The sequence below is a fragment of the Pantherophis guttatus genome, chromosome 3 (genome assembly GCF_059756535.1).
Source record: "Pantherophis guttatus breed Tessera chromosome 3, ASM5975653v1, whole genome shotgun sequence".
NCBI classification, from domain to species: Eukaryota; Metazoa; Chordata; class Lepidosauria; order Squamata; family Colubridae; genus Pantherophis; species Pantherophis guttatus.
This window is the reverse complement of record NC_142065.1, coordinates 15889452-15907065: the sequence shown is the minus strand read 5'-3', so window position 1 is coordinate 15907065 and position 17614 is coordinate 15889452. Positions and strand designations below refer to the sequence as shown.

The window sequence follows — 17614 nt, the reverse complement described above, 5'->3', positions numbered from 1 at the left end:
GAAATGGAGCTACTTGTAAAAGGATTAAATATTCTCTTCTCAACTGTCCTCTCTGTTACCTCATAACCACTGATGGTAATTTTGACAGAGACATCCAGGGGCTGATTGGTGATACCTGCCACAGATTTCAATGACATAAGAAGAAGTGGAAACCATACAATGAAGACAAGTAAGAAGATAGTGATGCCACCCATCCTATATTTCATAATTGGTTTCTTCTTCTGCCCAGGAGGTTGGGGATATTTCTGGAGGGGAAAGAGGAGTTAATTGACAAAAAGTTTGGTTACTCCATATACATACTGAAATAATAGCAGTAGCAATTAGACTTATATACCACTTCATAGTGATTTACTGCACTCTCTAAGTCAGGGCTGTCAAACTCGCAGACTGCGGGCCAGATGTGTCATGCACTGGCCACGCTCATGCCTGGTTTAGCGAAGGAGGAAAAAGTCCATGTGACGATGCTGTGACGACGCGATTTTGACACATCTGCTCTAAGTGGTTTACAGAGTCAGCACATTGCCTCCAACAATCATTTTACTGACCTTGAAAGGATGGAACACTGAGTCAACCTTGACCTAGTCAGGATTGAACTCCTGGCAGTGGGCAGAATTAGCCTGCAAACTGTTTTCTAACTACTGAGCCACCATGGCTCAATAAGTAAATAGTACAACCAATCTAGGGAGGGGTCCTTCCTGCAGCCATTAAAGGAAGCGGTTGTAAGGCCCCTCCTCAAGAAGCCTTCCCTGGACCCAGCAGAATTAAAAAACTTTCGTCCAGTCTCCAACCTACCCTTTGTGGGAAAGGTTGTAGAGAAAGTAATGGAACTTCAGCTCCTGCGGTCATTGGATGAAATGGATTATCTGGACCCTTTTCAGCCCAGCTTCAGATCTGGCTACAGCACGGAAACTGCCTTGGTCACGCTGATGGATGATTTCTGGCGAGCCCGAGACAGGGGTCATTCCTCTATCTTGGTGCTACTTGACCTCTCAGCAGCTTTCGATAACATTGACCATGGTATCCTGGGGCGACTAAGAGAGCTGGGAGTGGGAGGCACCATGTTGCGGTGGTTCACCTCCTATCTCTCTGGTCGATCACAGTCGGTGCTGGTAGGAGGACAGAGGTCGTCCCCTAGGCCCCTCATCTGTGGGGTGCTTCAGGGCTCGGTCCTCTCTCCCCTCCTAATTTAACATTTACATGAAACCACTGTGTGAAATCATCCGATGACATGGGGTGGGATATTAGCAATATGCTGATGATACCCAGCTGTATATCTCCACCCCTCGTCAGTTCAGTGAGGTGGTAGATGTGATGTGCCAGTGCCTGGAGGCTGTGACGATCTGGATGGGAGTCAACAGGCTCAGACTTAACCCAGACAAGACCAAATGGCTCTGGGTATTGCCCCCTAAAGACTATGTCGATTGTCCATCCTTGGTTCTGGGGAGAGAAAGTGCCTCCCTCAGAACAGGCTCGCAATTTGGGTGTCCTTCTAGACTCACAGCTGAGATTGGAACAACATCTGACAGCTGTAGCTAGGGGGACCTTTGCACAGGTTCGTCTGGTGCACCAATTGCGACCCTACTTGGATCAGGAGGCTCTCCTCACAGTCACTCATGCCCTTGTCACCTCACGGTTGGACTATTGCAACGCGCTCTACATGGGGCTACTCTTGAAAAGTGTTTGGAGACTACAGTTGGTCCAGAATGCAGCCGCGCGAGTTATAGTGGGTGCACCTAGATACACTCACATTACACCAATTCTCCATGAGCTGCACTGGCTCCCTATCGGTCTCTGGGCACAATTCAAGGTGTTGGTTATTACCTTTAAAGCCCTACATGGCTCAGGACCAGGGTATCTTCGAGACCGCCTTCTACCACATAGCTCCCAGAGACCGGTAAGATCCCACAGAGTCGGTCTCCTCCGGGTCCCATCAGCTAAACAATGTCGGCTGGCAGGCCCATGGGGGAGGGCCTTCTCTGTGGCTGCCCCGGCTCTCTGGAACCAATTACCTCCTGAAGTCTGGACCGCCCCCACCCTATTGGCCTTCCAGAAAGCAGTGAAGACCTGGCTCTTCCGGCAGGCCTGGGGCCGTTAATCTCGTTATAGTGATCTTGTGAGACCCAGCCACAAATTGGAGTGTATGTGTTTTAACGTTTTAATGTTTTAATGTCTTCTTTTAACTTTTGTATGGGATATTTTTGCATTGTTTTATTCTCTGTTGTAAGCCGCCCAGAGTCCCTTGGGAGTTGGGTGGCATAGAAATGCGACAAAATAAATAAATAAATAATAAATAAATAAATTTATACAGTATAAGAATCTGAAGCCAGAACCAGGAGCAGTAACTTTCAATTCTACACAAGTGCTTCAGCATTGCTAATTTTGATCAACACTAGCAACAGAGCATGTTCTGAATTCTATTTCCTAAACTCTGGTGATCAAAGCTACACTGTTGGTAGTAGGTAATATTCCAAGGTAATGCATGACTGAATGTTTTTCTCCCTTCTCCCTTTCCCTTCTCCCTCTCAAATAACAAGGCATGGAGATTCAGGAATCAATGGTACAGGACCTAAGTGAATTGTGGAAAGTGGCATATAATTTGAATAATTTTAAAAGGGGACTGGAGAGGTTTATGGAAGATGAGGGTAACAGTGGTTACTGAGATTTCTGCCTTCTGAATTATGAGCAATGGGCCTTAGTATTGACTGCTAAGAAACTCCAGTAAAAGGGAGCTCTTGCCTTCTGGTCCAGGGTTGTGAGTTTCTCCAATTATCTGGTTGAACACAGATTTATTAATTTAAGTACTGCTCATAACAACACTGGGCTAGATGGGTTTAGGGTCTGATCCAGAAGGATTCTGATATGATTTTTTAAGGCAGTTGACTGTATTTTTTTTTCTTACACAGAAAAAACAGCATCCAGGACATCTACATAACTGAAAAATATATCCATGCATCCATGTTAATGATATGCATCAGGCAGCGGCCAAGGAAAGCATATTTTTAGGTATAATACAATTTTCCCAGTACCAAATATTTCAAAATCCCTTTATGATTTATCTGACAAACATACAATGATCTCAGTGTTTTCATATCAGTGTTTCCAAAAACTACATGTTGTGGCCATATTTCCATTTGTGAATATTCAGATATGAGCAAAAAGATGATCATCACAGAAGTTGGAAATCTTAAATACAATGTTTATTGTAATATGGCTAATAAAAACGAACCATTTCAGAGATCGACTAGATCATCCCAGACTCCCCCGCCCGTTCAACCTGCCACATTTAGAAATTTTATACTACAATTTCCAGAGTTTCCAGCAAGTTTATCCTGTGTCACCTGCATTAAGAGAATTAGCAAGATCCAGGAAAAAAAATCACTCACTTTTTCACACTCTCTCTGACATTTTATAATGAAAATCTTTGCATAAATATTCTCTAGGGAGTTCCAACTGGAGAGGCTGAGTGTAGAATCAGTCCAGACCCAGTCCACGGCAGCCTTCAGCTCAACCAAGAAAGGTATTATGCGGAATCTATCCATGAGAGAATAAAAAAGGCAAATTGATATTGGTGACTAGCATTTTGTAATAAACATTTCAAACATAAACATTTGATAAATTAATTTTTAGGAGTTTATTTAAAGGCTTTCCTCTAAAGAAAATTCTACAGAGAACTATCACTCTTTAATTTGGATACCAATAATATCCTGATACAGATATCTGTAATTCTTCTTTCAAAGAATTACAAATCAAAACATCTGCACTCATTTTAAATTTACACTGCAGAAATGTTCTGCAACTAAATCAATGCTGCTAACACTGGAGCTTCCCTATATTTTCAGGTACAAAATCTTAAGACAAAATGAAAATGATAAATTGTACTTTTTGCAAGTGGCATAGAGTCAAAAAAAATCATATATTATTGATTGACTAATTGATTGATTTTAAGACTAGTCAATCATAGATTTCCATTTATGACTTAAACTTGACTCATAAAAAATTATAATCATAATTTTATTTATGGCTGTTTATTAAAAAATCTATTCAAATTGTCAAAACTAAGTGATTTTTATCACTATATGAAAAAGGAAATTGAAGATAGTGAGGACTGTTTCTTGATTCCATTGTCTGGGAGCCACAAAGTTCTGATTATCATTCTACTTAAGGGCTGGTGAAACTTTGAACATAGGTCTACCATTTCCCTCCATAAATCATATTCAGTAAATCAAGCCCAGTACATCTATCCTGAGCAAATGCCTATCCAATCTTTTTTCCTGAAAATCTCCAATGATGGAACAGTTACAATAAAAAGTAAAAGTTCCCCTCGCACATATGTGCTAGTCGTTCCCGACTCTAGGGGGCGGTACTCATCTCTGTTTCAAAGCCGAAGAGCCAGCACTGTCTGGAGATGTCTCTATGATCATGTGGTCAACATGACTAAATGCCAAAGGTGCATGGAATGCTGTTACCTTTCCACCAAAGGTGGTCTCTATTTTTCTACTTGCATTTTTTACATGCTTTCGAAAGCACACTTACAATAGGTACTGTTTAACATTTGGATTCCTCTTTTTTAAGTTTCCCTTGCCAGTTTTGTCTTGTCCTTAGATGCTCTGGAGAAATAAATCCAGACCTTCTGATATTCCTTCATGCATCTGAAGACTGCTTCCATGTCTTCCCTGATCTTTCTCTTCTTTAAGCTAATCATACTAAGTTCCTTTAATCAATCTTCAGAAGATTTAGCCCTCAAGCCTCTTTCTATCTTTGTATTCTTCTCTGCACTCTTTCCAGCTCTTCAGCATCTTTTTTCATATTGTGAACTCCAGATGCTCAAAGAGGCATGTTTAGCATTTTTTCCTCTAATTGCTCCCCCCACCCCCACACACAAACCCTCTAAATCTAGGAAGTAAGTTTGGTTGAAAGAAAGAGGTATCAACCTAATGGCAACCAGTGCCTGCCTTAACTGAAGGTGGACTAGAACTTGGGTCTTCTAATTCCTCATTTAGTACTGTAACAACTACATTATACTGGTAGTTGGGCTGGAAAGAAAAAGTGATCGAAAGTTACCTAGTGAACTTCTGTGCCTGAGGGAGGACTAGTACTTGGTCTTCCAGCCTTAGTCCCACATTTTAACCTTTAGGTCATATTGTTTAGAATATTGCTTAGAAAATTGTTTGGAGTTGTAGAATAGAGGTCACTTTCCCTTCTCACAATCTATATCAGTAGAATAGTTTGGACCAAAGAAGATTTTTTTTGCTGCTGAAGTTATTTTATTAGTATGAGTCCAAAACCTACCAGTTAGTTCAAATCTCCCTTCGGCCACCTTCTTCTAGGTATGCACATGTTTATATCCTGTCATGAAATTACTACTTACCCTTGGAAAAAGTAGAGGTTTATATTGTTGTAATTCTTGGTTAAAAAGTGGCCCATGGTCCGATTTGGGTAGCCACATTTGATCTGATATGTGGACAAACCAAAAGAAATGCACTTGACCAAATACCACAGCTGAGCCAATCTATTCCTGTTAAATCTCCTGTGAAGGAACAGAAAAATCATTCTGATCTCCCACTTTTTCTAACTACATATACCATAAAATTTTCTTAGTTCTTGGCTGTTACTCAATAATTCTTCTCCTCTTTTCTCTCTTCTGTACATCCATAACTGGTCTGCAGGGTATGTATCTATCAAAATTTGCAAGATGGCAAGCACACTGTGGCAATAGTAGCCCTGCCCTCTTGGTCCATGGGTCTACTTAATGCATCTATTTGTACAGCCTTGTGAAGGGAACAGACAGAATTGTCATTAATTACACAAGAGTTGCATTATGTATTCATAGGGGAAGAGTTCAAAATCTGCAGAATGGCAGGCACAGCATCACAATGAAGCTCTGCCACTTTTGTACATGTCAGTTAAATAAATGCATGGACCAAGAGGGCAGGGCTACTATTGCCACAGTGTGCTTCCCATCTTGCAAATTTTGATAGATACATACCCTGCAGACCAGTTATGGATGCACAGAAGAGAGAAACAGGAGAAGAATTAAATCCTCCTTATTCCCTTAATAACAACTGAAGGCTATATAAAGTAAATGGTTACAGTTTTATTAGGGACATGAACTACATGCAGATAATTATGTACCTTATATTCACCAGTTAATGAATGAATTGAGGGCAGATTCTATGAAGCATTAGAATGGTTATGAATATAAGGCTTTTTTCCTCCTGGAGAATTGTTCATGGATATACTAATGTAAGCATGCACAATAAACAAACAAACAAACGTAACAATCCCCAAGTACAAATATTTAGTTCTACTGCTTGGATCTGGATATACTTTCTGCAGCACAAGTAGCATAAACTCAAGTTCCATGTATACATGGCTATAAAAATTTTAGGTGCATCCCCCAAAGGTCACAAACATTTTCACCAATTTGCATTATTTTAATGTGGTAGAAGGAGAAACTTATTAAATACACACTTGGAAAGTAATCTTACTAGTTACCTATATACTACTAAAACTCTCCTGACTTTTTTTTTCATTTCAAATGCAATAATATTTATACTTTATGCCTGAACGCAACTAAAGACACTAAACAGAATCATCATTAACTAAAATAGTATTTAACACTCTCACTCTAAAGAACAATACATACTTCAAACAATCTTTAAAATCATAATGAAAGCAATAAATTATGAAAAGCCCAATTACACTCAACAATGACTGAAGGAACATTCCACAATGTGGGTGCAACCACCAACATGGCTCTAGAACAGATCTAGGTAAACCATAGGCCATGTACAGTACCTAAATAATTTTGAGTAATCTCCAGAATTCCATCTTTCATTGCTTCTGAAATTTGGTAGCACCTTTTTGGTATTTTTTTCATTTCTTATTAATTTGAATCCATTACATCTGTTAATTTAAGTTTCATGTAAAGAACACTTTCATTATAATTCAGCTTTGTAAAGGTCTTTTTCCTGGACCTACCTGTTACTTTTTGTACAGCCCACCACATCAAATTAACACAAAATATGATACTCAACCTGAGAAGACTTGGTTATCCTTGACGACTTGAAGTAATACCTCGAAGCACATAGAAAAGACACATAATAAAGGCCATTCCACCCACTGAATATATATCTCCCTTTTGAATTGAGCCCCAAAAGAACTTTTCAGGAAGCAACTCCCAGTTCCTTCCTGGATGTTGCCATACCTTTGTGTTACTTGTGGCAAAATGAAACACATCCAAATATGAATGCCAAAGACCAAGATCATTTGGAAAACACACTTCCCAAACATGTTCTTTCTTAGGTAGAGTGCCCTATCAATTATCATGGTGCCAAACTGTATCAAGAGTATCATAAGCCAAGGTACAGGAACTTCATCTTCCAAAAGGGATTCTGTGATATCACTGTCTGAATGCCTCTGAAATATGTTAGAAAAAATTAATAATAACACCATGAGAAAAGAAAGAAAAAGACAGTATTGATAACAATAGATAACTTCGAATCCTAAAACGTGTGAAAGACCACTTGAATACCATCGGCACTGCTAAAAACCCTTAACATCAATAACAATCTCTGCCTATCAGGCCCTTGGCAAGTACTCCGTTGGTGGATAAAAATCCCAAATTGAGTCTAAACATTTAGCTAAACATATATATGACCAAACATAATAATAATGCCAAATAAAACTACATTAAGTTAAATTTCCTCTTTTTTCTGAACTTTGATTTCTTTTGCCTATAACTTTTTATGTAGTATTTCTTCACTTTGCTTAGTGCTGTTTATTTCAAAGGAATAGTATGAGACATATGTATTAGTATCAATAGCCATAACAATAATAGATCAATATATTCATATTTATAATGGTCCCACACTTTAGACTGGCATTTAAAATCATTTAAAGTTTTAAATACAAAGACTTGCATTTCATTTTCAAATCTAGGTTCATAAATTTATTTAACCAGTATTTTCTCTAATTTCCATTGTATCATATAGAAGCCACATTGCTCCTATGTTCCATAGACTCAGTTCCAAATATGCCTCATCATCTTCAGGTTTACTTTTTGCTTTAAAGCATTTGGGTCCAATCCTCTTCAGTCTGTAGTCTCTTCTAGTATTGTCTTTCCCTTCCCTTCCCTCCTCTCCTCTCCTCTATTAGAGTCACAATGACTCCATGAGTTAACAGATCTTAGCTCAAGATCACCTAGTGAACTCCACAATTAAGTGGGGATTTAAATCTACGTCCAATAATTGAAAACTCAAATTACTACCCCAACTTGGTTCTTGAACATTCATACATTCATAAGAAGTCACATATTCTTGCTGAGTCAACCTTGAGCCTGGTGAAATTTGAACTTGCAGTAATTGCAGGCAGCTGATGTTAATAACAGTGTTATTTAGTCTGCTGCGCTACCAGGGCTCTTGAAATGCATTCATGGATTTGGAATTTTAAGTAATAGCAAAATAGTAATAGCTTTTGAGCACATCATGAGCACATGAGTATTTCTTCTTCATCACTGAGGGAAGCATTAGCAAATTAGCAATTCTGAAAAAAAACTTTCTTCCAGACCCACCAAAACATACTCTACAAACCCTTTCTGATAAAATTTCAGCAACACACATTGCTACTTACCCCAAGCGCCCCATAGCCAAAGATGGCAATAATAAAACTAATCACATCAGCAGTGAAGATGAAAGCATAGATATCACAGACTGGGTTGCTCTCAGGATAAGTGATGTCATAGAAGAACTGCTTGATAGGCCGATAAATCCAAAGCATACTGGGGGTAAAAGTTTATCTAGATCCGTCAAAGTGTAAAGTAGAGTCATATTTAAGCAAGCTAAAGTCCTTGCTTAAAGTTCAAGAAAAAAGTGATAGCATTATAGCAGACAGTGCAGAAAACACACAAGCTAGCTAATTGAGATGAGGTTTTAGACCCAAAGAGTGGTGTAAATGTGGACATCCTTTTCAAGACCTCCTATTTCTAGAGTTAGATACCCCTTTCTCTGTCTGTTCTTTCCCACATACAGTAGTCTGATGCACATTATTTTCTGGTTGGGTCAGATATCAAGCTGAAATATCTGATTTCATTCTAGGACTTCTCAACTCAGATAACCATGAAAAGACAGTTATTGTAATCATAAATGAAAGCAAACCACAGGATATTATTCAATTTTACATCACCTATCTTTACAACAAAGACTTCATCCAGCCTTATTATGGCTAACTTGGAGGGCAGGGTGTGTGTGAGGGAAGTTGAGTCTGCTTGTCAGCAATTGATTGATATGTCTATTCATAAAGGCATGATCACAGAGGTATCCCCAGAAGTAGGTAAATGACAAAATGAGCATCACACCATTGTGATTAAGCTCTGTCCCTTTTGTCCACACATTGTATTGTGACACATACATACAAAACATGCAGAACTTAGGTACAACAGCGCAGTACTCCTTGCATCATTCTGACCTCGGATCTTCTCTCAGAGCTATGTTTTTTGCATCATCAAGTCAGCTAAACAAAATCTTGAAGATCTTGACTATTTTATAGTCAAAAGCAAATGTAGCATGTTTCTCCCTTGTAGAATTCTATGTAGCAGCATCATTTTTCAGGCATGATCATCAGGCAATGTAAGTTTTGTGTCTACTCTTCCTGCCATCTCCTGCCCTACTTGCAACTCAACTCAGGTTGCAACACCTTACTTTTTTTAGGTCAGTGTTTCTCAATCTTGGCAACTTTAAGATGGGCGGATTTCAACTCCTAGAATTCCCCAGCAGAGGGAAGTTGAAGTCTACCCAACTTAAAGTTGTGAAGGTCAGGAAATACTCTTTTAGAGGTTCTTAAAACATAAAAGGAAACCCTCCATTTACATTTTTGTCTTAAGTATCTTCTGGTTTATTGTTTCTTTAGAATGTCTCTTCTTGCCAGATGGAGGTTTTCTGAAAAAGCTGCATGTCTTCTGGGCTTCTTTCAGAGGTTTGTCTGTCAAAAGGAAAGGAAAACAGTCATTAGCTTCTCCCACTCCAGCAATAAAATGTTCAATTCTCCAGTTCTTCTTTGATTAGTATAGTTTTTATTTTTACTCTTCCTGCTGATCAGGAGGGTTCTCATAGCAAGAATATTTTGTCCACATATTTGCATTTATCTACCTCTATTAGCCCTCTTAAAAATGTTCCTAGAGAGATGCCATCCTTCTGAGCTAGACTGATGTTCTTTCGAATGACCTTTGCAATCTTTCTTCTTAGATTTCTTGGTCATGTCCTTTTGCTTAGGATCTAGTATTTTAGAATCCCAGAGACCTTGACACTGTGGGATAAAGCAAAGTGAAAGTTATTGCATGTGGGAATCTTTAACCACATTTAAAAGAAGTGAAAAAGAATGCTGGGTTTATACATGCATAATTCCCATACATGTCAGAACACAGAGCAGGAAAAATAATTGGAGCTTTCATGAAGAAAGTTGGCTGTCAAGTAACCACCAAAATTTCAGTATTTGAGGGAACTCAGATTGATGCTTTAGGAGAGAAAAACATTTGAAGAGATGATCCTTTAAATATTATGACCATAACATTGACTGCTTCATTTGCTCTATGACAAGTCTATTGTAGAATTAGGGAAACTTCAGTCATATAGCTGGCGGAGTCTTGTATTAAAAATTACAGCTTGAGAGATTTTAGTTGAAAAAAGAAAATAATTGGGAAAAGAAAGAAAGGTGTAAAGAATTATTATATTCTACAGTATGAAGAATATCCAGAGCAAGGAACATCTCTCTTTCTCAATGATAGTACAAAACAACTGGCTATTCAGGACAGACCAAAATAAATGTTTTGTTACAAAATGATTGCCCAAACTATAGAATTATTTGTTTCCAGAGCCTGGGAAATTAAAGAAATTAATGGAGCATAAGGCTGCCAATGGGTCTGATAGTTCTATATTAGCTGCAGTTTCAAAGGTAATATATTTGCAATGACATTTCCATCTGCTAAAAAACATGAGTGTCACTCTCTATTGTAATGTCTAATCTAATGTTCTTCTGGTGGGACATGGTTGATCACTACAGAAAAGTCACTGATCACCATAGATGATCAAAATCATCGTAGGGACAAGTTACTAGACTAGATAGGTTTTTGATTTACAGGACTCTTCTGATGTTGTCATAAACATCTGCTATACGACATGTTAACAAATCCATGCTTGAAAAGGAGAATTAAAGTTTTTCTTCCTTATTAAGGATAGTTTGCAGTACCTTCAAGATGTACCTGTGCAAGAACAAGGCTAGGAGCTGCACCAGATCCATCTGTGCATATCCATCTTTCTTCTCAATCCCAATTATATTTGGCAAGGCAAATGGTGCTTCTGCACTGATATTGCAATATATCTTAGAAGACCAAGGAAAGAATCCAAACTGGGAAATGCATTTGATCACAATCATTATCTGGCAGAAGAAGAAAACATATGTAGATTTACTATTATTATAAAATGATAATTCTTCAAGATTTCTAAAACAGTGAGCAGTGCTAAAGTGGGGGTAGTGATCTGTTCTACAACGCAGGCTTCGTATTTTTATCCTGCTTATTTAATGAACATCTTTTCAAAGGAGAAAGTCAATAGAAACTGTGAGACAATATTAAAATTTATCTTGTAGGATTCAGCTGAAATAACTGTTTTTCACTCTTATCCATGTGTTTTCCCAGGATAATTAGCAGGAGGACATATATTCCAGATACAAATCACCATTTATTCAAAGGCCTGTGTTGGAAGATGCTAACAAGAAGTCCTGTTTTCCTCCTTTTTGCTTGAGACTTTGTATCATGTTCTGTTCTAGTTTTCTTTCTTTCCAATGTGATCAGTAGTTGCTTCCAAGTCAGAGACTAAGATTCACAGGTAGGCTTGAGACCTCTTAGTACCTAGTCAGTTCTTTATTTCATTGAAGCTCAAAGGGGAGTGAAAATGATATACAGAGAAGAGTACAGCAACTAAATGCAGCAGCTACTGAACACTTACCTCAGTGTAAATGATTGCTGTCATCCAGAAGAATTTGGTAGGCCTTGGACTGGACAACATAGGCCACAGGAATATCAAAATGGAGAGAACCAAAGAAAAAATGGAAGCAGAAACCATGTGGTTGACAATGATAACAAAATAACAAAGCATTTCTGATGTAGAGACCATAACATGGTACAAAGCAATTCCCAGCTTCAAGGGAAAAGGAAGGCACTGGTAAAATTTATCTGACTGCTCCAGCTCATTGTCATGAAGAATGCTAGACCATATTTAAGGAAAAAACACAAAAGAAATGTCATTAACTACAGTAACTTATTTCCCCTTCTTAACATTTTCCCCTAGGTGCAGGGTCCTATTTTTGGATCAACTAAATATTAATCCATTGGTTGTGACAAGAATTAACCAACTACTTTGTTGCATGAGGCTAACATTATTGGCTGAGAAAAAATCATCCAGACAGCCTTCATGCCTAAGGCAGGACAATTCACAGTCTCTAGTTTCCAGCCTGGTTCCTTAACCACTAGACCAAACTAGCTCACAATTAACAATTGTAACTAAAATAATATATACCAGCATAAATATATTCTAGAATAAATGATATCCTGAACTTTAGATACAGTTCATCATGAACATCTCTTTCATTTTTCCCCCCACTGGGGATTGTTAAACTAGTAGGTCAGCCTACCACAGTTGAAGTCATCCAAATGTGGGATTGTGAATCTCAGCATTTCACCCAGTGTGTTGGAGAACACAATGGAGCTTTGAGATGTCTGCTCTGGGTTATGTGAGAACAGTGAACAAGATGCACTCACTGAAATATTATGGACCTAAGGATTTTGCAACCTTGAATTCATGCTCTTCGAAAGCAAAGTGAGGTCAGAAGGCAGTTTTAATAAAAGCATAATAGAATATGCTTGCCTGTTAAGCACCAGCTCACTGGTTGTCATCATAGTAGATATTTCATCTAATGGCTTGTTGGCTTTTGAACTTCTAGTGAACAAGGAATCTGCAGACTCTTGAATTTCTGATGGAGAGCTGGAAAGAACGTCAGGTTCTGCACAGGAAGTGATCAGAGTGAATCCTTGAGAGAGGGCTTCTTTTTCATTTCCCCCTTCTATCTTCTCAGTCTCCATTACATCTTTGTCAGTTTCACTGGATCTTCTGATTTTGAAAGACATTAAAAAATTGCCCAGAAGTCTTTTAGTAACTCCAAGACTGAGAGGCATTTTCACAATGGCTCTTCTTCCAAAGAGCTATTAAAAACAATTCATTATCCTTCACTTCTGAACTATTTTTACCATCAGGGATTTGTGCAAAACAAAAATCAATGGAAACAAGCTTCTTGATAACTATGGACATTTAAGTCCTCTGTTAGAATGACGGCAGACAATACTTCTTTGTTCAGAAATTCCATATTTGGTCTCCAAAGTAAAGATCTCACCATCAAAAATTTGTGTTTTACCACCCAGTATTTAGGCTGAGAGAGACCACACATTTGGTCAATGGGTAACAGATTATTTAATCTTGTTTTAAAAGATATAAATGTAATGAATATGCTTTTTGTTCAAAGCCAAGTTGAAAAATCTAAAAAAGCAAAGCACCAAAAAATGGGAAAGTGGGTTTTGTGTTCATTTTTGGTGTGCACAGATGTTTCTGTGTGGGAGTCACATCATAAAACCATAGCTTTGTAAAGGATATTTGAGATCATCTAGTCAACCTCACACTGTCCAGTGCTTTTGGAGATCATCTGGTTGTGACCTGCCCAGTGTAGAAATCCTCCTGCTTGTTTGTTTGTTTGTTTGTTTGTTTGTTTCAAACTCTTGGGGCTGACATATCCTAAAAACACAGTTCTGAACAGTTTACAACCATTATGTAAGAAAAACAAACAATAAAAGAAAAACAAACAAACAATAACACGGAAAGAAAAACCTGGCATCAAAACCACTCTTCTATTATGCAGCCAATGCTGCTACCTTCCAAATCTGACTTCTCCCTATCCTAGTGCTTGGGGGAAGAGCCAAGAAAAATGGCTGTGATGAAACATACTGTCATGTTGCAAAACTCACAATGTTTCTACTTGCATCAACATGTACAAAGGATGTAAATATGCAATGGAGGGATGTGCAGCATGATATCACAGTGTGCATTTCATCATTTTGATGTAATTTTGGTGCACCACAGCTGTCTGGGTCTGCATCCTCCTTTTCCGTCAAAAGGATTTTCTTGCATACACCTTTTATATGTTGGTAGAAGCAACATCTGCCATCCAAGACCAAACTGATCTTAAACAGCCATGTTATCTAGAAAGGCAGCCACTTTTGAAGGTTTCCATTACCACTTCAGCTCTCCTTCCCCTGCACCTGCAGTGTGAAGACTGCCAGCACTCTTTGCTTTAAAGATAGCATTCCTCAACCTTGGCAACTTTAAGATGTGTGAACTTCAACTCCCAGAATTGTCAAGTAGAATGCTGTCTATGGAATTCTAGGAATTGGAAGTCCATACATCTTAAAGCGGCTGAGGTTGACAAATACTGCTTTAAAGGGTCAAAGATAAAAGCTGAGATAATGCCTTTGTGGTTATGTTCCATTGATTTTTAATGGGCAAAAGAGATACTACAGATTCAAATATATGTTATATTTGTTCCTCAACATCACAATATATTTGCTACTGTATAAGAACATTACAAGAACCTGAAAAAAAAAAATACTGGAGGTTTCCACCTTGTGGCAGGCAATTACTTCTTACCTGAGTTGCACAGATAAAGGCTCAGTATTCTCAGTTGGTGGAGATTCAGATACCTTGTCTTGGCTTTCCTCAGTTTCTATTACTTTGGCTTTATATTCTCCATAAACTGGCTGATTATTCCCAAATCTGTAATGTTGTACAACCATATCTGCTGAAACTTCATTTCCCTTTAGAAAATAATCCAGAGCACAATTAGTTGAGTGGAAAGAGAGCAGTAAAGGAAAATTAAATGGAATTGCTTTGGTCCATGAAAGCTCAAAAGAAAATAGTATTATCTGGAATTGACATGTTACATGAAATGGAGAAAGTCATAGGTGAAGAGAAAAGCTCCTCAACACATTCTACTGTCTTTAGTAGAAATTAGTAGTTAGTCAATGCTAACTAGCATTGCCTACAATGTACATTGAGAAATGCATATGGCTGCCTATATTATTCCTGATAATTTTAAGTAAAAACATAATAAATTAAACTAATTACACAACACCATATATTTCCAACCATAGTTCCCAACACAATGTCCTATGAATTCTACATTTATAGTTGCTGAATTCACCCTAGCAGTCTGAAAGCACTCACTCCAGCAATGATTGGCCATCTGACTGGACACCAAATGCAATTCAGGACAACTATCTACAAAGTCACCATGAGTTGACATCAACTAGCAACAATACAACTAAGCAAAGTAAAAATAATAAAATTCAAATCCAATTTCTTAAATTAAAATTGCAACTAAAATACAATGCCTCTATAAACTGAATGTAAGCTATGGTACTTCAAAATCCAGAAATCTTACCTTGTTCATCTGTTGCGAAAGAATATATTTTTTGATTCTCAATGCATCAGCAATGTCCAAATTATCTTTAATGAGGGAATTAAGGGCTTCTATAATATCATCCTTCAATGCAGGCATCAAGATGGAGATAAGCTTAATAATGTTGATTATTCTTTGCACAATACTTTCTGTTGTGAAGAGAACAAGCATTTTACTATGAGAAAAACTGACAGCCCAATATCATTCCAATTCTGAAGACTCTTTAGGAATCTGCAAGGCTTGGGACGTAACCCTCATATTATAGTTATAAAAACTGCTTCACTAACTTTGCTCTCACAAATACTCATACACATATAGAAAATGTTTCAATCTCTAACAGTGACAGCATCTGTCTGTATTTCAGTGACATTTATTTGCTTAGTTTATTCTGTATTTTGTATATTCATGTTATGATCTGTTTTATTTGTCGTCTAACAGATACCATAAATTCATTGGCATTGGTATACTTTCAGTTATATAGCTATTTGAAAGTTACTTTAGAAGTGATATCAAATGTATCTTTCTCTTTAACATTCAGATTTTCAAAATGCAAATAGTATTAATTAATCTGGTGGAGCTACAGAGAGAGAAAAATTTATCCAAGTATCTTATCCTGCTACATTCCTTAAGAAAACCCTTTCTCTGAAGTTGATACATACTTTGGGAGAAAGTACTGTAAAACTGTCACTGCAGGGGTGAAATCCAGCAGGTTCTGACAGGTTCTGGAGAACCAGTAACGGAAATTTTGAGTAGTTTGGAGAACCAGTAGCAGAAAATTTGAGTAATTCAGAGAACCGGCAAATACCATCTCTGGCTGGCCCCAGAGTAGGGAGGGAATGGGGATTTTGCAGTATTCTTCGCCTGGAGTGTGGTGGGAATGGAGATTTTGCACTGCCATGCCCACCAAACCACGCCCACAGAACCGGTAGTAAAAAAATGTGGATTTCACCACTGTGTCACTGTGTTTTTCTCCCAATACTCCCGAAATCCTTCTATACAAAGAGATTTTCCTAAATTCACCGGGAGAGTTCACCAGGAGGAGAAAGAGTTAAATATCTTTCTTGCTTATGATTTTAATAATTGCTATCAACTGTTGCAAAGTGCAAAAATGCATTTAATGTGATATCCATGGAGATATGGAGATATTCATGGTGATATGGAGATATTTATTTTATATTTTATTACACCTGCTTGATCACAGTTAAAATCCCAAAACCATTATACCTGCAATATAATATTAACAAGATAATAAAGTTGGAGCCACATGAAATAATAATGAAATAGAAACTGCTATCAGAAAGGCATGATTATTCTTGGTAGATATGGTAAGCTGGAGCTTATTGACTCAAAATTTAATGTAGAATCGGTCCCTTCAATGTCACCATCATCACCATTATGGAATTAAACTCATTAAAATTTAATTTGCAGGACATTTGTACACTGTAGCCCTTGGCTGCTTGACTCCCATGCATAAACTGGAAATGAAAACATCTTAAGAAATCCCAAATTAGACAGAATAATGGCCAGGTGCCCTGTCCCAACTGCAATTAGTACAGATCCTCATTGGTGGATTCCCCTGCTTCATGCCCCATCACCTTTGATGACACGGCCTTCTTGTCACCCTTCCAAGACTGGAAACCTGAGTTAAAGGTTTCCTGTGACTTACATGAGAGAGAGATGATTGACTCATTAATTTGTATCTTAATGATTTCTGTACAATGGAATTAATTACCTGACTTATCCAAGTCCTCTTCAGAAGCCAGTATCTCTATATTTTCATCAGAGGATTCCAAACTGACATTAGCTAAGCACACAAAACAAAACAAAAACTAAAAAAATCAAAACAGCATCCCAGAATTATGACTCAGGCCAATGCCCTTGATGAAGGGACCAAAGTTGTATATTGAGGTTTCCACATTTCTATCAACAAGAATATACATTCATTTTTAAGTGGAAAAGTTTTCAAATTATATTAATAAGAGGTGAGGGATGATTTAAAATATAGTATTTTCCACTTCTAACCAATCATGGTATAACCTAGTGAAAATAACAGCATGTA

At 37.8% G+C, this 17614-nt stretch overlaps 1 protein-coding gene across 1 annotated transcript in view; it reads right to left on the bottom strand.

The window, feature by feature from the left end:
* LOC117674879 (piezo-type mechanosensitive ion channel component 2-like) overlaps nt 1-17614 on the bottom strand; it is a 67738-nt gene that overhangs the window by 12748 nt on the left and 37376 nt on the right. The window contains exons 30-42 of the mRNA XM_034433103.3: nt 17288-17359; nt 15538-15704; nt 14745-14911; nt 12918-13160; nt 12000-12258; nt 11242-11430; nt 10146-10302; nt 9867-9978; nt 8632-8779; nt 7208-7419; nt 5369-5527; nt 3384-3531; nt 60-245 (exon numbers count right to left, since the gene is read on the bottom strand). Of these exons, the coding sequence (XP_034288994.2) occupies nt 60-245; nt 3384-3531; nt 5369-5527; nt 7208-7419; nt 8632-8779; nt 9867-9978; nt 10146-10302; nt 11242-11430; nt 12000-12258; nt 12918-13160; nt 14745-14911; nt 15538-15704; nt 17288-17359 (2219 nt within the window). The remainder of the gene's footprint in view (nt 1-59; nt 246-3383; nt 3532-5368; nt 5528-7207; nt 7420-8631; nt 8780-9866; nt 9979-10145; nt 10303-11241; nt 11431-11999; nt 12259-12917; nt 13161-14744; nt 14912-15537; nt 15705-17287; nt 17360-17614) is intronic.